Genomic DNA, 25,065 nt, shown 5'->3' with positions numbered 1-25,065 from the left:
TTATTGAACAGTGCCATCCTTGTTGTCCTTGAGGCTTTTGACCCTGATCTGTACTTGCAGGAGAAGTCAGCTTATTTTAAAAGCAATTGCTGCAGTTTGCTCTTGTCTCTGATATAAATTATTGGCACCAGCTTTAAGCTGACTCCAGAGTCTGGAGTCTTTCTGCTTCACTGGCAAATCGATGGGAACGGCTCATTTTGTGTGGTTTCTGAAGGAACAGCCCAGTGAGTGATGGTAATTCCCATTCCCATGGTGGTAATTCCCATTCCCATGATGGTTTTGACTTTGTTGCTCCTCTGGAGCCCCTAATTCCCTGTTGTGTTACAGTTGTCACCTTTAGCAGATACTCCCTTTTTGTTCCCCACTGTGCCCTGCCTTGGTGGAGCCACGATTCAGCTGTTTTACCTTGGCATCTGAAATTCAGCTTTCATTTTCTGGTGTGGTCAGGGGCATTCTGGCAGGCAGCACCTGGCTGATGTGGCTGTTTTATCTTCATTACTCAATTTAGTTGAAAATCCAGCTCCACACTTTTTGGCTGATGTGCCTCTTTTATCTTCATTACTCAATTTAGTTGAAAATCTGGATATCCCCACATTTTTTGGGCAGGATGTACTTTTGGATTCAGGACTAAATGCTTCACTTGTGCTTCCTCTGCTTTTTGCTGTGCAAGAGCAGTCAGTGAACAGGGAGTGTGAGACCTTGACTGTCTGAACAGGGATAAAACACCTTACCAAAAATAAACCCCTCCTGCTCAGCATTTGTCCTGAATCTTAATTCCCCACCACAGGACAGGCTGCACACAACAGCACTGCCTTGCCAAATGCTTTTGCTCATCTTTCCCCCCCTTTTTTTTTTTTTTGCAGGTGGCAGGCCTGACCCTGTTGGCAGTAGGGGTTTATTCTGCCAAAAATGCCACGGCTGTAGCAGGGCGCTACATAGAGGCAAGGCTGGGCAAACCCTCCCTGGTGAGGGAAACCTCCCGGATCACGGTGCTGGAGGCTCTGAAACATCCTATCAAGGTAAAATTCACCTTTGTTTCTGTGTTACACTCAGCAAAACTCAGGCTGGGATTGTCAGTGGCTCTGAATTAATGGAATATTGGAGGTAGAGTGGATGGGCCGAGCCCAGTGGTATTTTTCTGTAAGATGCTTTGGTCCAAGTGAGTTGTCAAAATGTGGGTTTTTTTCTACCTGTGAGTAACTGAATTTGTCCTCTCAAGGTTGGTAAACGTCTCACCAGCAAGGCTCAGGATGCCCTTGAAGGAGTTGTTCTCAGTGTGAGTACCCTGTTTTCCTGTCTTGGGCTGTGAAGGATGACTTTGGATTCTAAATAAGAGCTGCTGGTTCCTTAAACTCACTTCTGAAGCTGTAATTCCAGCAGTTTTGGAGTCATGGCACCCTTGGGACACTGAGACCATAAATAAGCTCCTGTGTTCAGTGTGACATGCTTTAAGCAGCCTGTTCACCTTTTTTTCCTCTGTGAAAAGCAGTTGGAAGTCTCAGTTCGGTCCTTGCTCTGCTGCAGTTTCTCTCTGTAGTCAGCATGTGAAGATTCAGAATTCCACTTGTGCCATCTGAAGTTAAGGATTACTGAACCCAGACCTGCTTCTAGGCCAAAAAATCTAAATATTTTGTGCATTTGCCCACTCTGAGATTGGTTCTTAACTTGCTAATTAGTGCTACTTCTGTCTGTTTGCTTCTGAATTTGATTCCTGGTTATCAGGCAAATTTAAGAGCTGCTTGAAGCTGCTGAGAGAAAATGCTCCTGCAGGAATAGCTCTCTCCCAGTATCCCCAAATGCAGTAGTAATATAAATATGAGTTTATGACTTGAGAAGGAATTAGCACTGCAAAGAGTTGCTTATGTTTTGACATATCCCTCCCAGGGCATCCATTAGGAAGTGAATATTTAGGTGTTATCTGTTCCTAGAGTAGTCACTGCACTCCTTCCTGCACTGCTGCTTTTTCTTATGAAAGAATTGTAGCCAAGTGGACAGAAAATCAAGTAAATCCTCACATAGGACAGGAAATGACCTTGGTGTGGAGTCATGAGCAGCTGAAGTTAAGACTTAAAAGCTTGATCCTGGAGTGCTGCCTCCTTCCTGCAGGTACTGATCTGGGAACCTGGTAGGTGCAGCTCTTTTGGTACCTTCTGATCCTTACATTTAACTCTTTTCTTGCAGCCCCAGCTGGAAGCACGTGTGAGAGACATTGCCATAGCAACAAGAAACACAAAAAAGAACAAAAGCCTGTACAGGAATATTCTGATGTATGGTCCCCCTGGCACTGGAAAAACTCTTTTTGCCAAGGTAAAACCCTGCCAAGAATCTGCCAACCTGCACCTTGCAAAGTCTTCTGAAAATTCCAGGGCCTGAGGAGCCTCCCTGGTCTGAAATCTATTGCTGGAGTGTTGCATAAACATTGTGTTCCTGTTGGGGAGGGAGGAAAGGGCAGCCTGCCTGCTTCAGCTCTGAATCAGTGCAGCCACTTGGATTCTGGTGCTGAGAGGAGGCAGAGTAACCTTTCCATCTGGGAAAGGCCCTTGGCAACTGGGATTTGTGGGAATCACAGCAGCAGCCACTTCATATCCACCTCTGGTGGCTTTATGCCCTTGGCTAAATGGCTCTTTCCTGCTCCAGAGCAGACACGGGCATGGCTCCATGTGCAGAGCACTGCCAGGATGATTTTTACATGGATTTGAGTCAGAAGTTGATTTTTTTCCTTGCTTTTCAGTGCTTGTCCACAAGACCTGAGGTTTTTTTCTTACATCAGTACATGAAACCCCTACCCCAATAGTTCTCTGAGATTGTGGCACCTAAAGTTTTGTATGGCACCTACTGGATTTTTAAAACCACCTAGTTTGGGTTTCTAAAGCCAATAGAGATGCACAGAAATGGAAAAAAATAAACAATACACAAGTTAAAATTGCCACTGAGTGATAAAGAACATAAAGAAGCCAATAACTCCCCTTTTCAAACCAGCACAGTGACAGGACTAAACTGCTTTCATTCCCTCTTCATCCTCCATGGCCTTGAAGTGAAAGAAAAGGTTTAATTTGCTGGTTTTTGTTTCATTGCAGAAATTAGCTGTGCACTCAGGCATGGATTATGCCATCATGACAGGAGGGGACGTGGCCCCCATGGGCAGGGAAGGGGTCACAGCCATGCACAAACTCTTTGACTGGGCCAACACCAGTAGGAGAGGGTAAGTTGAGCTTTTCTTTAATCGTCAGTTTGGGTTTTTGCTCTAAAAACCCTCACCCACAACTACAGCAGGGTAGGTCAGCCCCTCAGTTGCTGTTACTGAGTGAGGTAACACAGGATCTCCTGAAGTTTTCCTAGAGTGGGTGAATCCTTGTTAATTAATAATATTTTAAAAGCTGGAAACCTTTGCTTTTCTGTTCTCTCAAACCCTTCACACACCAGCTTTTCCAGATCAGTCATAATTTGATTGTCTGATCTCACCAAGCAGGAGGAGACTTCCTGCCCACTTGAAAGCTGGGACAAATTACCTTCAGGGTGATTAATGATCTGACAGTAATTAGAAGATGAGCACAAATCAGGTGTCCACACTCTGATAGTGTTTAAATCCAGTTTCTGGTTTACTTTTGAGTCTCAAGCAGGAGGAGTGAATTATAAGAAATAAAACAGGATAAGGAGGAGATAGATGCTAAAGGCATTGACATCAGGTATAAAAATCACAAACACAAAAAAGACTTTTTGCTTTTTCAGTCGCCTTTAAAAGCAAATTTTTATCTTCAGAGGCTGAATTTGGGCTCCCTGATTTTGTAGGAATGTGTAGTTAATTTGCTCCTAGCATTGTAAATGGATTTTTGCAGTGCAGAGGTTGCTTGTCCAGCCAGGATGGTGAAATTCAATATTGAACTTTCAGGAGGTGTCACTTTGGGTTTTCTGCTGGTTTGATCTCAGGTCTGTAAATGTGGCTGCCCAGTGATTTATGTGTTCTCTGATTGTTTGAGATGGACATTATCTTGCAGTGTCTCTTTTAATCCTTGCTTCATTCATCACCTAAATTTTTCTATTTCCCCTTACAAAGAGAAAAAGCAGGGATTTAAAAGCAGGATTTAAATTTTTAAGCTTCTGTCCTGAGGAGCTATAGAAGGGAAGGTGTTAGAATTTAAGTGAGCTGAGAATTTAAGTGAGAAGTTGGAAGAGATGTGAGGATACTCAGCTGGATGCTTCCATCAAGGATTTCTTTTACAACACTGCCTGGGTCTGAATTTCTCTGCCCTGATAAAAATTTCTGTGCATTTCAGCTTTCTACACTTCCTGATCAAAGCTTACATGTGTCATAAAATCAATATTCTCACTTCCAGTAGCACTGAAGTATTTAAGCATATTTAATTCTGAATATCCACCAGTGTTAGCTGTTGCCTTCATTAGCTGAAATTGTGGTAACAGACACTTTTCTGCAGAGAATATTTGGGAGAATATTTGGGTGGAAGATGTTAATAGGCCTGAAAGCCCCTGGAAGAAAGCTGGGTTTGAAGTTAGGCAAGGAGGTAATACAAGCTGTGACAGCTTTATGAGCAACCTGGTTCTGTTATTGATAAACATCTTTACAGGCTCAGTCCCTTGGGAAGAGCACTGCCCTTGGGTTATAAGTGAATTTATTTTGGTGAATAATTCATGGACTTTATTAATTCACTTCTCCACAGGTAGTAAAACCATTACATTAGTGCTGCTGTGGTTTGGAAAAGAAAAACCTCACAAAATAACAGAGCAGGCTGAGGAGAGGACTCTGCTTTGAGCTTTTCAGTGGCATAAGGAAGAGAAATGGCAGGGAGGTGTCACTGTCACCAAGATTTCTGTATTGTGCCCTTGCACACATCTCTCTAAAGAGGAGGGAATGCTAAAATATCACTCAGACTTCAGCAGGTGTAAATTTCAAATATCTACTGCAGCTTGGCAGTGACAGCCAGCACTGCCAGCCACAAACTGCAGTCTGTGCCTATGAAAACTCCCACCTAGACTTAAAAATCCACAGGAGTTTTAAGGTCATGTGCCTTAGTCTCGCTTCAATCTGCTTCTGAACAGCAGTAACAGAACTCCAGAGGCCTGGGGGCAGACTGATGGCCTGAGCTGTGTGAAATGAATCCATTTTTCAGCTGCTGGCCTGGGCCAGGTGCACACCACGGACAGGTTGCTGCAGCTTGAAAGGCTGCCTTAGAAATGAGGTTCCTTGTGCAATCCTCTGGGTGTTGGCAGCTGTGGGTGCCCAGCAGTGGGGCAGGAGGATCCTGGAGCCAGCTGAGCCTCTGTTGGAGCCCTGGCTGCTGAGAATTCCAGCCTTTCTGTGCTGCCAGGCGCTGACCCCCAGGAGAACGCTGCACTGACCTGGGGCCGTGCAGAAGCTTCCAAAGTGGAATGGTTGAACTGGGATTGCGGGGGTGGAGTTTGGAGAGAAGTGTGTGATGTCACAGGGTGGGAAACTCAGAGCTTGGGGTTTTAGAATGTAGTGATACAGAGAGAGCAAGATGGAGGATTTAGGCTGGAGGCTGGTCCTTCTTCTCTTTCTTCTTCTTCGCCTTCTTCTTCTGCTTCTCCCTCTTCTTATTTTCCTCCTCCTTCTTCACCTCCTTCTTCTCCTTCTCCTTCTTCCCCTCCTTCTCCATGGGTCTGGGTGGTTTTGTGCAATTGGATAAAAAAGTCTGCATTGCAGGCCATGGGTGGTTGGTTATTGAGTTAAAAGTAGAAATAATTAGGTGTCATTTGTTAATTGGACAGTTTATTCTTAAAAGGCCTTGTAGAGAGAGAGAGAGAGAGACACAGCTCCATTTTTGGTTTGTTGGAGTGAAGTGCTGCAGAACTCGGGGCTTGTGACACTCTAACATAGATAAGAACTAATAAACATCTGAAAACAAGAAATTCCATCTTGTCCATGGCAAAAAAAGGAGCAGAGACTCCCCAAGGCTGACTGACTGTCCTGTTACTGTGGGGTGCTTTCCTTTGCAGCCTCCTGCTGTTCGTGGACGAGGCCGACGCGTTCCTGAGGAAAAGGGCCACAGTAAGTGCTTGGTGTGTGTCTGCTCTGCTCCTGCTGCACTGCCAGCCTGTGCACTCTGATTATCTGGCCTCAAAGGGCAAAAAAATTAAAGCTGGCAGGTGCTTCAGTGCTCATCTGATTAACTGATGATAATTTTTTGAATTTTCTTTTAAATACCTGTTGCTGCAGGTCCCCAGCTGGGTAATAATTGGCATTGACTCCATGGTTCAGAAGGCTAGATCAATTGCTTTATTATTATATTATCTTACAGTATTTTATATTATACTTCTATTACACTTTATTACAGTAGCAAGAGCTCTCACTAACTACTTACTCAAAAACTTGTGACTCTCCTGGGAGTCCTGAGAGAGCTGTGGATCTGTTTGGTCATTGACTCCAAAACCATCACCAGAATCCAGTCAGGATTACCTTGGGTAAACAATCTTCAGGACACATTCCACATGGGTAGAACACATGAATAGAGATAATAATTGTTTTGATTCTTTCTCCTAATTTTCCCAGGCCAAAGCTTGAGAGAACTCTCTCTGTCCTCTCTTTGACTGAACTGAGAGCTTCCATAAATACCTTTGATATATTCTCAATACCCTTTGCAGTTTTCTGTCATTTTCTGTCCTTGGGGTCTCTTGAACTCGTTGGAACCATGCAGCTGTAACTGATAATTGCTTATGTGTAGCTTCTCTGTCCCAGAGGTGCCTGGGAAGAGGTGTTTTTTCTAAAATAAATAAATACTTGTAATTTCATTTCATCTAATATCTTGACATAGTCCTAATATTTTAATTAGGCCAAAAAAACCAGACATCCTAAAAGCCTTGCCGTTAAAAACCAAAAAACCATAAACTGCCTTAAAATACCAAAATCCTCTCTAAAACACATCTTATAAACTAAAATTAAACCCATCTAAGGGACAATACTTTGGAATAAATAAATATCACACTATTCATTCACACCTCTCATTAAAATACCTTTATTAAATATGCTAATTTATAAAAATCTATTTAATTGTAGATGTGCTCTACTGTGAATGTACATTTCAGAGTATTCCACCTTAGCAGATTGCTGCACCATAAAAATCCTTATTAAATACCAAGATAAAAACCCTTTATCCCTTAACCATGTCTAACTTCATTTTAAGACCAAGGAAAAGGCATCAGTGGCCCAGTCTTGTTGGGGGTTTTGCAGCAGGAAAATAGGAAGGAAAGAAGCATTTATTGAAGGTTGTTCATGCTGGTACCTTGCAGGGTTTGGGCTTTGTCCCCACAGATATTTATCTTTGAAAGTTTTCATTACAAAACTGCTTTTTGCTACATGAGCAAAGTTACAGCAGCATCTTCCCCTGCACAAATAATTTGTGTTTCCAAAGTCAGTCACCACATTGTGCATCCAGTCTGGACCTGCTGCTTCAATCCCAGTTGTGTATTTAAAGACCTAAAAGTTGTGTATTTAAACCTTCTCCAGAAGGTTACTTTGGATGTGTAAGTGAATCCTTTGCTTATTTTCCTGTAATTATCACACTGGACTTCCCAGCTAAAATAGCAGGGAAAGCCACCTGGGCCAGTGGCCAGAGCATTGGGTTTGAAACCAAGAAATCACTGGAGGAGTGTGGATAAATCTGTAGTCTCTCTCCTGGAAGCTTTTTTCCCTGAGCATATAAATTGATATTTTTCCCCCAGGGTGTTATCGTGCTTTGGATTCTGCTGTAATGCAAGTGCTTGGCAATATACAAGATTGTCAATAAACAGAATTCTGTTATTTGACAATTCATTTGACAATAAATTGTCAATAAACAGAACTCTGTTATTGGACAATAAATTGTCAAATAACAGAATTCCCTTTGTCCTTAATGCTGATTAAAGCTCTGACCTCTCTACAGTCCTCAGCAGCTGATCCTCCTTTGGGTTTCATCTTTGCAGGAGAAAATCAGTGAAGATCTCAGAGCAACTTTGAATGCATTTCTGCACAGAACAGGGCAGCACAGCAACAAGTGAGTACCCAGTTTCAGCAGCTGATACTTCCCTGGGTTGAGGAAAGTCTTTAAAGGGTCTCTGGTGTGCAAATGGAAGTTGGAAATGATCTGTGCTGCTGAGGGATTGCATAAAATCAGCAGAGAATATCTCCCTTTCACTTTATGTGCTTGTTCCTCCTTCAGTTTTTCCTGGCACTTGGAAATCAGAGCAGAAGGAAATTTTTTTCCTGAAACTTTGGTGGTATTTGGACATCTTGAGTGTCTTGATGTTTATATTTTCTTTCTTGGCAAGTTACTGTTTATACAAGAGCCCAGGAAAATCACTACCACAAAAATTCAGAGTTACCCTGGCTGGGTGCTTCGTGTTCCCTGGGAAAACACTTCAGTGGTGCTTGTGCCTCCCCAGTGACCTCTTCCCATCTTGTGCTTGTGTGGGCAGGAGCTTTGAGGCAGATGAGTTTCCATCTGACTCCATTTCTTCCCATCTGACTCCGTGCGGGGTCCCAGAGCTGTTCCCTCCTTGCTGAGCACAGAGTGGCAATGTCACTGTCCCCAGCCCCGCTGGCTTTGTCACCTCCCTGGGAACTCCCTGCACAGCTCTGCTCAGTCTAGCCAAAGCCATCTCCTGGCTGTCATGACAGAGAGGTGACCTTTCCTCCACCTTTCTCAAATCATGTTTGATTTCTTGCTGTGAACTTTACTTAGTTGTTAGAATTTCTCCTGTCACAATTGAGCCAACAAGAAAAGTTGTCTCTGGCTTTATGTGGGGAAAGTGAGGTTTTTAATGATGAGCTCCCCTCAGTGAGGCTGGAATGAAAGACTTTTTAAGTAACCTCATGACACTGAAATAAATATCCTGGAAGGTCACTGTTCCAGGACATTTTCTGTCCTTGGGGTCTCTTGAACTTGTTGGAACCCTTGCAGCTGTAACTGGTAATTGCTTGTGTGTCTGTCCCAGAGGTGCCTGGGAAGAGGTGTTTTTCCAAAGTAAATAAATTGTTAGAAAGCAAGGTGTTGATCCTGCAAGAACCTTGGTTTTCCCTTTGGGAGGAGAGCAGATCTCTTCTGAAATGATCCATGGAGTTGCTCTATAAATTGCTCAGTATAATTATTATTATTTTATGATATTTGCAAGAATATTTGTCCTGCAAATCAGGGACAGGCTGGGGATGGTTCTTTCTTTCCCCTGATGTTAAATTGCCTTGGAGGAGCTCTGGGGGTGTTTTTTGGGCACTGGGGATGTTTCTTTCTTTCCCCTGATTTCAAATTGCCCTGGAGGAGCTCTGGGGGTGCTTTTTGGGCACTGGGGATGGTTCTTTCTTTCCCCTGATTTCAATTTGCCTTGGAGGAGCTCTGGGGGTGTTTTTTGGGCACTGGGGATGGTTCTTTCTTTCCCCTGATTTCAAATTGCCCTGGAGGAGCTCTGGGGGTGCTTTTTGGGTGCTGGGAATGTTACTTTCTTTCCCCTGGTGTTAAATTGCCTTGGAAGAGCTCTGGGCGTGTTTTTTGGGCACTGGGGATGTTTCTTTCTTTCCCCTGATTTCAATTTGCCTTGGAGGAGCTCTGGGGGTGTTTTTTGGGCACTGGGGATGGTTCTTTCTTTCCCCTGATTTCAGTTTGCCTTGGAGGAGCTCTGGGGGTGCTTTTTGGGTGCTGGGAATGTTTCTTTCTTTCCCCTGGTGTTAAATTGCCTTGGAAGAGCTCTGGGCGTGTTTTTTGGGCACTGGGGATGGTTCTTTCTTTCCCCTGATTTCAGTTTGCCTTGGAGGAGCTCTGGGGGTGTTTTTTGGGTGCTGGGGATGCTCTGCCTCCCCTCAGAACAGCTGAGCTCTTGTTTGCAATGAGCAAATTCAGCCCTGATTTCAACCATGAGCCATTCAAGGACACTGAACATGCCCTGGTGATTCATGCACTGCTTTTTACTTCTGAGCAGCCTTATTGCTGCTCTGGGCAAGGAGCAGCCCTGCATCCATGAGTGGAAGCTCACTGGAATGGGTGAAATGGGCTGTGTAAATGGGCTGTTCTGGTGAGACCCTGAGGAGAGCTCTTCCTTCAGCAGGGAATTGTCACCAGCATTGGGAATTGTTGCCTTTCAGCTTCCCAAAATCATCTTGTAGGGTAGCTGACTGGCTGAGTATCAGGCTGCATGGCAATCCTTAATCCAGGCTTGTGTTTCTGCAAGTCTTTGTTGGTAGAAAAGCCACAGTCTTGTCTTGGCCAAGTTATCTCCAGAAATGACAGCAGAGAACACGGCCCCTTGTAGCCAATGATTCAGCCAGACAGCAAGAACATCAATATTCCAATAGCTGTGCTTAAAAGCCCATTTCAAATTATTAGGCACTATTAGACTGGTGACATCAATTAAAGCATTAAAGTATTGGCACAGGGAGGAAGCATCATTACAAAGCAATAAAAAAAAAATAGGGTTTCCAGCTCCAAAATGCAGCAGGACCTGGAGCGGAGCTTGGTCTGCACACTTCAGACTGTTCTAAACAGCCCAAAACACATTTTAGTGTGCTGCTTGAGATGCTGTTAAAGCTATTTCTAAGGAATCCAGGTTTTTTTTCATGTGATGAAACATCTTTGATCCCAACCACGGCAGCTCCCGACGTTCAGACTTAACTCATCAATTTTTATTTTTATGGCTTTATCAGTCTATCCATTTTCTTTTTTTTTTTTTTCCCTAATTCCAGGTTTATGCTTGTTTTAGCAAGCAACCAGCCTGAGCAGTTTGACTGGGCCATCAATGACAGGATAGATGAGATGGTGAACTTTGACCTGCCCCAGCTGGAGGAGCGCGAGCGGCTCGTCAGGATGTATTTCGACCAGCACGTCCTGAAGCCAGCCACGGAGGGCAAACAGTGAGTACCCCTCACAACTCTCCCACCTTGGAGAATTCTCTTGCTTTTCTTGGTTTTCCTCATCCCCTTTGCTGTATATTCTGTCTATAAACCCTCTTTCAACAAGCAGCACAAGGGTTGGGAGATGCCTCTCGCTGTCTCGATGCGACGCCATCCCAGATTTTTTGTTGTGCCCTTAATTTCAGGAGGCAGTAATGCAAGCAGGTATCTGTAGGAACTCCTGTGGTGTGACTACACATCAACCAAAAGGTTGTTCTACCTTTCAGGAGGTTGAAGCTGGCCCAGTTTGATTATGGCAAGAAGTGCTCAGAGATTGCCAGGCTGACCGAGGGCATGTCCGGCCGGGAGATCTCCCAGCTTGCTGTGGCATGGCAGGTGAGTGGGGCTTTTCTCCTTTCCCTTCCTTTCCCTTCCTTTCCCTTCCTTTCCCTTCCTTTCCCTTCCTTTCCCTTCCTTTCCCTTCCTTTCCCTTCCTTTCCCTTCCTTTCCCTTCCTTTCCCTTCCTTTCCCTTCCTTTCCCTTCCTTTCCCTTCCTTTCCCTTCCTTTCCCTTCCTTTCCCTTCCTTTCCCTTCCTTTCCCTTCCTTTCCCTTCCTTTCCCTTCCTTTCCCTTCCTTTCCCTTCCTTTCCCTTCCTTTCCCTTCCTTTCCCTTCCTTTCCCTTCCTTTCCCTTCCTTTCCCTTCCTTTCCCTTCCTTCTTTCCCTTCCCTTCCCGGGAGGTTTGAGGTTTGATTCTGGAGTCTCAGATCATCTCTCCCTGTGAAAGCTTCATTTGTCCATAGGGTGGTACCAGATCACTCCTGCCTCTGGGTTGGGTGTTGGAATATCACCCTAATTCCTCATCCCATAAATAGGAGCAGTTTTGATAATCCCTGATGGGAAATCCTTTGTGGAATTTAGGTCAAGCAGGTGAGTCTGGGGTCAGTTTGGGCAGTCCATGCTGGCCACACTCACGGTCCAGCTCAGGAAGCTCAGCAGAAGAGAGGCCTGATGTTGATGCCCTCATTAGGGCACTAAACCATCCTCCTTCCCTCCTTTGTTCCAAACCCTATCAGTGCAACTTGAGCTATGAAAGGAACAAAACTATCTGGAAAAAAAAATAGATATATCTTCCATACATAAAAATAAGAAATGCAGTCACTTGGAGTACTATTATTCACCTGCTTTAGTGTTCTGGGTTTTTTTTTAAATCAGGTTTTCACCTTGTTTTGTCACAGCTGCCAGTTCCTTAGTGGATTGTGTATTTTCATAAACTAACATAGAAATACCAACTGAAGGAATGTGCTCCAATTTGTGTGTCATGTAACCTACTCATGTCAGCTTCCTTTCAGAGATTGTGAAAACAAAGTGGCTTTTTGTTTAGTTCTTAAATTTTTAATTTAGTTTAGCAGCTCACAAACATCTAACCAAGTTTGTACATTTAATTCCTTCTACTACTGATTTTCCACCTTTTAAGGAACAGAAATATTTATCCTTTCTACTATAAATTAATTTCAATTGCAGTAGTCATGAGCTGAGGTCCAGTTTGAGTGCTGTTAGTTCTTATTTTATTCTTTGGTGGCACACAGCTGGTTAATTTTCCTGTGTAATTTTTGTGATATTGAATCATATTTCAAAATGTGTGCTGTCCTCCCCACCTATGTGAAAGGCTTTGCTGCCAACTATTTCCTGTAATAAGAAGTTGTGATAAATGATGCTTTGCTTTTTATCACCCCTTATCAGCAAGTTTGTCATTTCTCCCCAGGAATGACCTCAGCTTTTATCATTTATCCTTTAAGTGCTGGTGGAGGAAGGAAAAAGGTGGGGGTGACTAATTTTCCCTGACAGCTTTTAAAAATGTACCTCGTGCTGCCAGCACTATTAACAAGGTTTGATGTGAAATTGCAGCAGGAAGTTGTTGTGCTCCTCTAAAACACTCAGGAGAGGGGAGTGGGGAGAAATATTTGAGTTGGTTGGATGTAGCAAGAAACTTCATCTGTGTTCAAATCAAAGTTCAAATCAAAGTTAAAGTTCAAATCAAAGTTAAAGCTCAAATCAAAGTTAAAGTTCAAGCATTTCTTGGCCAGGAAGGGGAGGGGGATGTGCCAAGGGTCAGTGGCAGCCCAGGGACTGGACATGAGGGCACCCAGGCTGGGCTGAGAATTGTCTTGAGCACTGCCCTGGAGCTGCCTGCCAGAGCTGTTGATGCTTTGGGGCTTCTTTTTCAGTCACTTGTGATGCCTCAGGATTTGAGCTTTTCTGTTTTTCATCTATTCATAATCCTGCAGTTCTTCAGTGCAGAACTCTGAATTCCGTGGCCAGTGTGAGCTGCTGCTTTCCCATTTTGGGCAGACACAACAATTCCTCTCCAGGCCTGGCAGTCAAGGACACCTCACTGCCCCAGGCCCCAGAAAAAGTTAAACAAAAATGAGTTTGGGGGGAGTAAACTTGGGGTAAATTCCTTCATTACCTGAAGCTGTAATTGGAAGATTAACCCCCAATATACAACTGGGCCAAATTTATAAAAATTTAAAAACCTGTGACTTGTTGTCCATTTTTTGGACAAGGAATGTGGAGCTGTGACCCAGTGGAGCTGCTGTTCCTGCCAGGAACCTTGGCAGGATGCGCCCCCCTGCCTTTGGGTTTTTCTGTGTGAAGCCCCTCAGCAGCTTTGGGGAAAAGCCCTTCTCCAGGCCAGGTGAATTTACTCACCCCCAGCTTTTCTCCTGGGTGCTGTTGGTATTTTAGGCCCTGTTTTAGCACCGGTGACTCGTTGTAGGATCAGGGAAGCTTTAAGGCTGCAGTTTTCAAGCCTTTCTGGCAGTGTTTTCCTGCCTCCAGTTCCTGCCTTCCTGCTCTCCTTCCCGTGGTGCTGGTGCACCCCTGTGGATGGCTGTGCTCTGAACTGGGTCAGGGAGCTAGGCAGAGTTAAAAATAGCTTGGCAAGATGAGTTAACTGCATAGCTACAGTGCTCAGGGTAGGTAGGAGCTGGAGGAACCAGGAATTAACTCCAAAAAATCCTCACCAGGCTGGATGCAGCAGCTGTGGGGTGCTCATGGACCACAGACACTCTGTATTTCTTATATCTCATATCAATATATCATTTTGATCTTTTAATTGCCTTTTAATTCAAGGTGCTGCCTGCCAAAGGTGGGAAATAGATTTACAGAATATTCTGATTTTCAGAATATTCTGAAAATTCTGATTACAGAATATCCTGAGCTGGGAAGAGCCCACAGGGATTATCCAGGTCCATCTCTGGGCCCTGCAGGGCTCAAACCCCATAACCCCACCCTGTGCCTGATGTGAGCAGCCCCTTTCTGAGTGCACACCTGAGCTTCAGACCCTGGGCACAGGAAGGTTTGTGTGGCCCTGATGGAGTTTGGAACCTCTGGGATCATCTTCACTTCCCAGAACTGGACCCCAGAGATGGTTTTGGGGAAATTCTGAAGCTTTAGGGGGTGAAAGCATCACAAGCATCAGCTCTTCCCTGGGCCAGCAGCAGTGGCCACTCTGTCCTGTGCCCTTGCAGTGAGTTCCCACGAGGATTCTCCTGCCAAAATTGCCTTTAAAAACCATCTCAGTTAAACTGAGAAGTATCTGCTGCTTTCAGAGGCTTAACTCCACCATAAACTGGATTTGGGATGCTTGGCTGTCACTTACATGAAGTTCTAACCCACTGCTGTTTCAGTCTGGCTCTGGCTGTCCTGAATTTACCAACAGGAGAAAAAAACAAGATGCAGAAAAGCCAAGAGTGTAACCTCTAGCACTGGGAAAAATATTGCTGTCTGGCACAGCTAAGAGTGTACGTGCTAAAAATCCATTTTAATCTCTTCTGCAGAAGTCTGAGCATTCCCTTTTGTCCTTGTGCTTTTCCATTGCCCTTTATGGCTCTAGCATGGACTTGATGCATTTTCACCTTAAAAATTCCCCTCAGCTCTGTTTCTAGTTGTGTGCAGACTTGCCAGCACTGTACTCCAACCTGCTGATGTGCTTTTGATAAAATGTCAAAACCTAAAAGCAACCTTTCACTATTCCAAGCTGTAATCTTGGAAAACTGTTCTGGCAGCAGTTCAGGAGAATTCCCAGGAGTTTTATGTCCCAGTGTGAGCTTCCTGTCATTTCCTTGCCTTCTATGCCACTGACATAAATGACTTTTTTTTTTCTCCTCCCTGAACCTTGTTTATATTTTAAAAATAGCTGTTGTATTTTTGTGGTTTTTGTTTTGTTTTTGGTTTTGGTTTTTTTTTTCCATCAGGCTATTTTCATTATAAATGGGATTTAAATGATACAGATGAGTCTGGCCAGGTTAAAATAAACCACAAGTCTTGGCTGAAATGAAACATGAGGTCATTCAGGCTGGACTTGTCATCTGTTCCATCCTCACCAAACAAAATTATTTCATAATTGGGTCTGAGGGATAAAACAGGAATTGCTGCATTGGAGAAAAAGGGTTAAAATTTGCCCGTGCAGGAGGCAGAGGTATGAATATAAATGAAGCTTGGTACCATTTTTATGTGTGTGCAAGCTACTCCCAGAAGGGGCAGCTGCTTCTCCCATTTGCTTTCTTGACAACGAGGGCCTAAGGCTTTCTAAAAATAGAAAGTCATTGAGAAAATCAGCAGAGCATGAACTGCACAGCTCTGCAGGAGGTTCCACACTGGGCTGGATGGGCTGTGCAGTGCCAGGGAGGAGGGCAGGCGAGGCATCCTTCCTCTCTGAGCTCTGCAAGCACAAAAATGCATCCCAGGAAAGCTCTTGTTTCATTTTCAAACACCCCACCAGGGCTGCACTGAGAGCCCTGCCATAAAAAACGAAAACGAAAAGGGGGTGAGTGAGGTCTGAACAGAACTCTTCCAGTGTTCCCCTCTTTGCAGAGAGGACAGGAGGGGTTGGCAGAGGTGCTCTGGGAATATTTGGCAGGTTGTGGCAGCCTCAGTGCTGAGGATCCTGCTCAGGCAGTGAGAGCAGCGCAAGAACCTCTGAGAATAAATAATAATAAATAGAGAGTTCTCTATTTACAGACCTGCTCCTTCTCTGCACTCCCTCCCCGAGGCCAGGCTTTACTCCTGGTTTTAAGCAGGAGCAGCAGCCTGCCTGGAGGAAGGATTGCAAAGGGTTTGCACAGGGAAAGGATTTGAGGTTCTGGCAGGAAAAACCAGCACCTGCCAGCTCTGCTGGGTTGTGCAGTGAGACCTGTTGTGGTCCAACCAGTTCCCTCCCAAAAAAAAGGGCTGGAAAATAGGTAAGAGGAGCCTGAAAACCAGCCTGGGTAAAATTTTGCTTATTGCTGGAAATAATTATTCCTCCTGCAGTGAGGTATTTCTCATTCCATCTCCTCACTGATGTAATAGGCAGCTCTAACCTCAGCACTGGGGTGGTGGCAGAGCAACAGCTCATCCTGGGCTTTGTCTTCTGCCCCATGGGCATCCCTGGGCAGGAGAGGTGTAAAAGGGTCACACTTGAGTTTGCTCCTGTGCAGCTTTTGCTGTCAGACTCGTTTCTTGCCAGAATTGGTGTTTTGCACCATCAATAATTGATGGAGCCTGTGTGTGATGCCTCAGAATCACTGCAGTGAGTTGTGAAATCACAGTTAATGCTCCTCACTGGGACAGGGCACAGAAGGGCTGGCACCCGACAGTCCAGGACCTGGGGAGAAGTTTGGGGCTCTTAGGGCCAGGCAGGATGGATGTGGGGAGCTGCAGGGCTGCCAGCCCTCATCCCAATCTGTGTGCAGCCAGGGGATCTGTGTGCAGCCAGGGGATCTGTACAGATCTCTCTAAATCTCTCTAAAGGAATCTCTCTAAAGCCAAGGAATCTGTGTACAGCCAAGCTCCCTCATTCCCTGAGCTGCTCACGGGAGCACTTGCAGAGGGAGGAACCAGATTTAGAAATCTGCAGCTCGGGGGCTGCTCTGTTACCTTGGAGATGGGTGCAGCTGACAGCACAAGCATCCTTCCCTCGTGTGCTGGCATCTGCAGGGTGGCTGAGCCCCAGGTGTCCTGCGTGTCCCCTGCACAAGGGACTGTCCCTCTGCTGCCTCACAGGCCTGTTCCCCCTGTGGGCTGTGGGACAAGGGTGGCAGGGGCTGGCAGCCCTTTCCCCAAGGAGCCGTGGTCACATTTGTGCTGCCTCTCCCAGCCACAGGATCCAGGTTTTGCCAGCAGAACTGGGCAGGGCAGCTGGGAGGAAAGGGAAGGGAAGGTCCTGTGGGCATTTGAGTGCAGGCTGGGAGCTGCCACAGCGCAGAAGCGATGCAGGGGAGGTTCCTGTGGGAGTGCATGAGGAAAGCAGGATAAGGCACATTAAACATCATTTCAGAGGCACCACGTTGCCCATGTTCCCCCCAGCACTGATGTTTGTTCTGCTGTGAAAGTGTTTGAACGATTTTCTGTTGCTTTGGATGGAGTTGTTCCATCACCCCCCTGCACCCACCTCTCTTCACCTTGTTGGCTTCACACGTGCAGCTCTTTTAGAGCAGGAGAGGAAATTTAAAGGAGCCAAGTGTGGGTCTTTTCTTCTGAAAACAAGGACTTTGATTCCCAGCAAATCCAGAGGTGGGCAGAGCTCCTTGCTGGCGATCTCTCTGCGCACCACTAGGAATGAGAGGGAAATCACACCTGGAGGAGGGAACAGCAGACAGGGAGCAGTCTGAGATGTCCCCTGATTCTGGGACGTGCCATCCCTGAGCTCTCTGAGGTGTCCTTGTCCCCACAGGCAGCAGCCTACGCCTCGGAGGACGGCGTGCTCACCGAGGCCATGATGGACGCCCGTGTGGCTGACGCGGTGCAGCAGCACCGGCAGAAGATGGAGTGGCTGAAAACAGAAGGTGCTGAAGCAAACAAAGAGACTGCCAGGAACCCCCTGCTGCCTTTCCCCAAAGGGACACCAGTGTGAGAAACCTGCAGGCTTCACGTGAGGAGAGAAAAAAAGGCAAAGGTTTGGTGGAATCACCCGTGGAGAGCAGCCCTTGGTGCCAGGGTGGGGCTGCTGCCTCAGCCTGCCGTGGGTCTTGTGGTTTTAAAGTGCACCAGAAAAACAAAATGGGTTCAAAAAGGCAGAAGCAACTGGATTTATTAAAGGACCCCTTGGTGAAATACCACTGGCTGTGTTGGTCTCTATGGCCTGACCCCAAATCCTTCTGGGGCTTCTGCAGTGTCCCAGCACCAAGGGCCTGTGGGAGCCCAGGGATTGTCCAAGCCTGACACTCCCATACATTTAAATTTGTGGGGTTTGTGCTCCAGCAGAGGCATTTCTCACCCTTTTATCCCCAGATCATGCCCATGACACAGCTCCCTGCTCACTCGAGTTGACCTTCAGAGTAATTTTTTCTTAGAAATGTGGATTTGGGGGGGATTCACTGCTTGAGTTGGAGTTAACACATGTGGTCTGAGAGCAGCCTCACATATTTTTCCCCCAAGTAAACCACTGTTCTCTGTGGAGAGGTGAGTTTGGGGCACACAGATGCAGCATGGTCTGAAGAAAGAGATGAGAGAGGGGCTTGTTTGCTCCCACTGCTGCCTTCAAGCTGCTCTTGCCACACGAGTTTTCTGCTGCATTTCTGGAACAGCTGGGGAAATGTGCCACTGTCAAGCCCTGAACACGAGCCTGTCTTGATGAGATGACATTTGTTCTTCTTCTGTGCATGTGAGAGACAGGTTAGAAAATCTCCTGATTCTTTTTTTTCTGTGTTTGAACTGGATTTGAACTCTGTGCTCTGCTCTGAGGCCTCTTCTGTAGCTACACAGCTCAGGCACGTTGGCCTGACCTAGATCTGTGCCCTTGAGTACCTTGCTGAGCTGTTCTCCTCACACAGGAGCTGCCAGCAACCCCTCTTTGTCCATCCCAGGCCTGCCTGAGCTCAGGAGCAGAGCCCTGTCCTTGTGGTGGAGGAACGTGCCCCTGTTGATGGAGTAAACATGTCACCCTCTGTCTCCTTAAAAAGGACAAAAGCCCAGGAGTTTCTCTCCTCAGTTTGGTTAAAGACACCTCAGAGGACCTTGGGGATTTCACCTCAAATTAAGGACACCCAACTGGACAGAAGCCAGAAAGTCCCACCTAAGCCATTCTCTAGAAAAGAAGAGAACAAAAGAAGGAAATCACTTTTGTGAAGTGTTTTAGCAGGAGCAAGAACCTCTTGCCCTGGCTCGGTTTTTCTCTGTCAAGAGCTTTGTTATTTTGCCTTTTATTAAAACTTTTTTGTTTCCAGCCCTGTCACAGGAGCCATCCTGCTGCTTTTATGCCAGCTGAGGTAGCTGAGCTATCAAGGGGTGATGTTTGTTTGTGAGAGCCTGTAAGAGTAGATAAAACAATTGGTAGATAAAACAATTGTTTACTCCATCAACAGGGGGCACGTTCCTACATCCTCCTGTCACCTGTCACACTTTGTGCTGTTATTTCATCCCAATCCTGCCTTCCCAAGCCAGTCCTTGCCCCTGTCCCTGTGTCCTCTCCTCACCAGTGAGGTGATTCCATGCCCTGCTGCCCACTGGACACCTGGGCCTGTTTCTGTCACTGCTGCTGTCCTTTGGAAGGTGACAGGAAGGGGAGGAAAGGCTCCCTGTCCCCCTGAGCTCCTGCCCCATCCAAGATTTCAGTGCAGGGATTGTCCCTGGCTCGCTGCCACCTCCAGGGTGACCGATGTCCCCGTGGAGGTGGCACCCAGCTATCCAACGCTCCAGGCAGGGCCAGAGGATGGCAGGCAGCCCCAGGCTGAGGTTATCTCCCCTCCTGACACTGAGAGATGAGCCAGCAGCACTTTATTCTTTTATTCTTTACCATTTATTAGATGGTATTTCGTGCTGGAGAGCAAATCCCAGAGCAGATGGATTCGTGGGCAATCCATCACTCCCATCCTGCCTGCTGCCACTGGAAATGTGCTGGTGGGGATGTCCTGGTGGATCCTGCAGCTGGGGGACAGATTTACAGCCTGGCAGCTCTGGCTGCCCCCAGTTGCCATCCTTGGAAGGATTTGTATGGGATGTGAAAGGCTGGGAGATTCCAGCAGGTGAGCACCACGTGCTCCCTGTCCCCGCTCTGGGCCTTGGGAAGGTGGGAATCCCCCAGGAAACACCTCCCTGCCAACCTGTGTTTGTTTGGAGTGGAGGAAAACCCCTCAGAATCTTGTCTTGGGTGCTGGGGTTTATTTTCTGCTCTGCTTTGTCTGCACTGAGCCTGGGATGTGCCCAGACTGGTGGAACAAGTCCTGCAGCGAATCTTTGTGCAGGGTCGGAGCCCCAGGCAGGCTCAGAGCTGCTCTGTGGGGGTGCTCCTGTGCCAGCAAGGAGCAGATGTTGGAGATCTGGTGCACGGTGCAGATTTCAGTCCTGCTGGAATGGGAAATGATCCCACTTTTCCTTCTCTGTGCCAAAGGCCTGAGATCCCTGTGCTTTTCCTGATTTTCCTGCTTTTCCTCCCCTTCCAGGCAATGGGCACAAGAGGCTCAGGCTCCTTTCTGCAGGCAGCTTGCACCCAGAATAGAACAGTAAAATATTTTGCTTTAAAATCAGTTTTGGATCTTGGAACTTCCCTGTTTTCCCAGCCAGCAGAAGCCAAATGGGTGAAACTCTGTCCCAGAACCTGGGGGGATCCCACAGCCCTTCCTCAGAGGTCAGGACAGCTCTCCCCACACCTTCCCAGCCTTGTTTGCACCTCCTCCTGTCACCCCCCTGCCCAAAAACTGGGGAGCTGCTGCTCTGGGGTGCCCCAATTTTTGAAAGGTTCGCTGGGTTCAAAGGGTTGGAAGAAACACTCAGATGCAAAACATGCAAAAAACTATTTTACTGACAAACAGCAAAGGATGGGCTTAGTTCCAGGAGCTGAACTGGTTCTCTATTATACAAACATCTTATTGAAAGGGAAGGAATGGCTGAAATACACTCACTTGTTGACCCAAATAAAATCACAGTGTGCTTTTTCTGTTGCCTCCCCCACCCCAAGCTCTCTGCACCTTCAGCTGCTCCCTTCAGCACAGCTGTCACCCCTCCAGCCACTGGAGAGCACAAAGCCCTGGGTGAAATCTGCCTGTGCAAGTGTATTTAATTTTAAAAAAAATTAGCCATTATTGCTTTTCAACCACAGTAGAGATTATTCTGTGATTAGACTCGGAGCAGAGTTTAATCTCTCTCTCTCTGGTAGTCTGGGCTGTGCCTCTCCCTGCCTGATGCATGCAGAAGTGGTTTGGGTGCAGGATGAAAGAAAAGAAGGATGAACCATCAGGGAAAACAGCACTGCAGGCTCTGTGCTGGTGTTTCACGAGTGAAAAACCTCCCTCAAGTGAGTGCAGAGCTCCCGGTGCCTGAGGGTGAGCAGGGACTGAGCCACCGCGGGGTGACCCTGCTGGGAACGCCAGCAGGGGCCTGCGGCTGGGACCCCCGTGGGGCACAAGTGGGTGGAGGTGCCAGAGGAGGGACAGGCTCCATGCAGGGCCACGGTGACACACAGACAGAGCTCTGGACACACGGACACACAGCAGGGTCCCCACAGCCCAGCCACGGTGAGCAGCTGCTCCTGGCTCTGCCACATCTTCTCTCTGCTCTGCTTCTCCTCTGCTTCCTTCTCCTCCTCTTCCTCTCCTCTGCACCCCAAAACCAGCTGCAGTACCCCCCAAACAGCTGTAACACCCCAAACCCCAGCTGTAACACCCCAAAACAGCTGTAACACCCCAAACCCCAGCTCTATCACCCCAAACCAGCTCTAACACCCCAAACCCCAGCTCTAACACCCCAAACCAGCTGTAACACCCCAAACCCCAGCTCTAACACCCCAACCCCCAGCTCTTATCACCCCAAACCAGCTATAACACCCCAAACCCCAACTGTAACACCCCAAACCAGCTGGAACACCCCAAACCCCAGCTCTTAACACCCCAACCCCCAACTGTAACACCCCAAACCAGCTGGAACACCCCAAACCCCAGCTCTAACACCCCAAACCAGCTGTAACACCCCAACCCCCAGCTCTAACACCCCAAACCAGCTGTAACACCCCAAACCCCAGCTCTAACACCCCAAACCAGCTGGAACACCCCAACCCCCAGCTCTAACACCCCAAACCAGCTGTAACACCCCAAACCCCAGCTCTAACACCCCAAACCAGCTGGAACACCCCAAACCCCAACTGTAACACCCCAAACCAGCTGGAACACCCCAAACCCCAGCTCTAACACCCCAAACCCCAGCTCTAACACCCCAAACCAGCTGGAACACCCCAAACCCCAGCTCTAACACCCCAACCCCCAACTGTAACACCCCAAACCAGCTGGAACACCCCAAACCCCAGCTCTAACACCCCAAACCAGCTGCCTCCTTCACCTTCTGCTTCTCTGGGGACCTTGGCACCTCGTTCCCCAAAGAGGAGACAGCTCAGACCTATGGCTTTTGGGAAAACTCTCCTATTTTTGGGGTATTTTTGGTGTCTCTGCTCAGGAGTTTGATGCCATCCCAGATCTGCTGGGTCAGGATTCCCTCCCTGCACAGGAAGGAATTTTGGCCTTCAAATTTTGGCCCACAAAACCTGTCTGGTTTCCCTGGATTAAAGTGAATTATTCCAGTAAATTTAATTGCACTGAGAATATTTCTTAATTTGTTTTTTTGCCTAAGTTTGAACAAGAGAGCGGTTCAAAAGGCTCCAGACCCAGCAGATTTTTTAAAATCTGTTTTTTTACAACAGAAACATTTTTATTATGTTGAATTTTTTTCCCCCTCTTCCAGAGCATCAAACTTTTATGGAATTTTGTCATGGATCAGCCAGATCAAACTTCACAGGTGTGAGCCATCACTTCACCCTTTCCAGCTGTTTCATTTTTCATATTTCAACCAAGCTCAGCTGCTAGAGCAGGGCTGAGCCAGGCTTTACATTCAGTCTGAGTTTAGATCAGTGGGAAAATTGATTTTAAAGTGCTTTTCCCCCCTTTTTTTTTACATAACCAGTTCCAGGGACTCAGTAGTTGTCCTTATCCCAGTGGAATTTTCTCCCCTACAAAATGCTGTCCCCACTTGTTGATAACACACTCTTCCCTGCCAGGAGGCTGCTCAAGGAAAAGTCATTCCTTAGATCCTAAGGAATTTTGGACATCACAGCCAGGAATGACAGACAAACAGACACAAATATGGACCAGGCAATTATTGAGGTCCAGAAAGAACCTGGGGCTCCAAGACAAGAGGCACTAGGGAATAGCAAAAGTGGGAAAGGCAGAAAAATGGGAATATTTGGGCAGTTTTGGGGCTTGTAATTAACTGAACTGGGCATAGGAAATTAACAAAACAACCCCAAGACACAGAAACTGGAGCAGGGAGGGAGGAGCAGGAGTTGTGGTGTTGTGGTGTCCTTTTCCCTGCTGTCAAACAGCAGGAGGCCACTGAGAGTGCCAAGGAATCCATGGGGGGAAAAAAAGGAGATTTTTCTGGCAATGCTCAGCATCCTTCAGTTCTGGGTGTTTTCCCCATTTCTGCACCAACCCACTGGATACAAAATGATGAATGGAGGGGAAGTGGTGAGGGTTCAGGGCTCTCAGACTCCTGGGGATGGCATTTCCCTCCTTTATCCCTGCTAACAAATCCTCTCTGCCCTGCCCAGCCCGGACCAGGACAGGCACCAGACACCCCTTGGCCCTACAGCTCCTCCAGGCCCCTCTGCTGGCCCTAAAGGAGGTTTTTGGGGTTTTGGGACACTGCTTTCAGAGCCTTGATCCCATCCAGACCTCAAAACCCACACCAGGAGCAGCACATGCCAAACCACTTCGGAGCATCCTCGGAGTGTGACAGCCTTGGGGACATTTGGGATGTCTGGGGAGGAGTTTGGGCTTGGTTTCTCCGTGTCCCTCAAGCCCAGCCCCACAAGAAAGGGTGTGCAGGACAGGTGAGGCTGCTCAGGGCCCCCTCTGTGCTGTTTTCTGGGGTTTTGGGGTGTTTTATCCAGGCTCACCCTGATCAGGGCTCCCTCTGTGCTGCACTTTGGGGTTTTGGGGTGTTTTATCCAGGCTCACCCTGATCAGGGCCCCCTCTGTGCTGCACTTTGGGGTTTTGGGGTGTTTTATCCAGGTTCACCCTGCTCAGGGCTCCCTCTGTGCTGCACTTTGGGGTTTTGGGGTGTTTTAACCAGGCTCACACTACAAGAAGAGGCTGCTCAGGGCTCCCTCTATGCTGCTTTCTGGGGTTTTGGGGTTTTTGGGGTGTTTTATCCAGGCTCACCCTGCTCAGGGCTCCCTCTACCAGGCTCACACTACAAGAAGAGGCTGCTCAGGGCTCCCTCTGTGCTGCTTTTTGGGGTTTTTGGGGTGTTTTATCCAAGCTCACCCTGCTCAGGGCCTCCTCTGTGCTGCTCTCTGGGGTTTTTGGGATTTTTGGGGTTTTTGGGGTGTTTTATCCAGGCTCACCCTGCTCAGGGCCTCCTCTGTGCTGCTCTCTGGGGTTTTTGGAGTTTTGGGGTGTTTTATCCAGGCTCACCCTGCAGGAAGAGGGGCAGAGCAGCTCCTTACCTGGGAGGTGTTGATGAGTCAGGTCTGACACATCCCACCCTCCTCTAGCGAAGGACAGCAGCCCTGCCACCACCAAAGGTGCCACCAAAGGTGCCACCAAAGCAGCAGCAGCAGCAGCCCCACCGCCCTGGCTCTGGGCTCGGGTTGCTTAAGGCAGGTTTCAGTGGACAGCAATGCAAAGAGCAAACCCCTGACACATTCCCAGCCCTTCCTTCCCCCACAGCAGCTCCCCAGAACGTGAACCAAAGCAAAAAGCCCAAGCGGGGGCCGCTGTGCCTTCCCCCTTCCAAACCTGTGAGCAGCCAGGCCCTTCCAGGCACGGCAGGGGCAGAGCCGGGCACGCCCCAGGCAAAGGAGCCGAGAAACTCTGGGGGCTGCAGCTCCTGGAGGAGACACTCTGCATCTTCTTGCTGCTGTCCCAGCTCCATCCAACATTCCCAGCGGGATGTGCAGGACAGCCAGGAAAATGGGGGGAGGGGTTGAAAGTATAATGCAAAACTCTTTTCTCTCTCTCTTTCTTTTTTTTTTTTTTTTTTTTTTTTTACATATTTACACGAGTCTGACAATAAAATGTGGAACACAGTGCAAAGCCTTGGCTGCAGAGCATCCAGGACTGGCTTTAGTTGTGCATCGTGGCGTGTCCACCCGTGGACACCCGGGATGGATCCCGAAAATCCGTGTCCTCAGCTGGCTTGGGAGCAATCCAGAGGCTGTTCCCCAGGAGGAAGAGGAGTCCTGTGTGTGTTTTAAAAGCTGGCTG

General features: G+C 47.4%; 1 protein-coding gene across 1 annotated transcript in view; it reads left to right on the top strand.

The window, feature by feature from the left end:
• The window catches only part of LOC137461968 (ATPase family AAA domain-containing protein 3), a 29,227-nt gene extending 11,367 nt beyond the window's left edge, over positions 1–17,860 (top strand). The window contains exons 8-16 of the mRNA XM_068171860.1: positions 864–1,019; positions 1,220–1,276; positions 2,182–2,307; positions 3,078–3,202; positions 5,974–6,025; positions 7,936–8,006; positions 10,682–10,849; positions 11,116–11,224; positions 17,546–17,860. Coding sequence (XP_068027961.1) covers positions 864–1,019; positions 1,220–1,276; positions 2,182–2,307; positions 3,078–3,202; positions 5,974–6,025; positions 7,936–8,006; positions 10,682–10,849; positions 11,116–11,224; positions 17,546–17,725 — 1,044 coding nt within the window. The 3' untranslated portion in view covers positions 17,726–17,860. The remainder of the gene's footprint in view (positions 1–863; positions 1,020–1,219; positions 1,277–2,181; positions 2,308–3,077; positions 3,203–5,973; positions 6,026–7,935; positions 8,007–10,681; positions 10,850–11,115; positions 11,225–17,545) is intronic.
• Positions 17,861–25,065: the final 7,205 nt, after the last annotated feature.

This window comes from Anomalospiza imberbis, chromosome 23 (genome assembly GCF_031753505.1).
Source record: "Anomalospiza imberbis isolate Cuckoo-Finch-1a 21T00152 chromosome 23, ASM3175350v1, whole genome shotgun sequence".
NCBI classification, from domain to species: domain Eukaryota; kingdom Metazoa; phylum Chordata; class Aves; order Passeriformes; family Viduidae; genus Anomalospiza; species Anomalospiza imberbis.
Note: the sequence above shows the minus strand (reverse complement) of the source record. Positions and strands in the feature narration are given on the sequence as shown.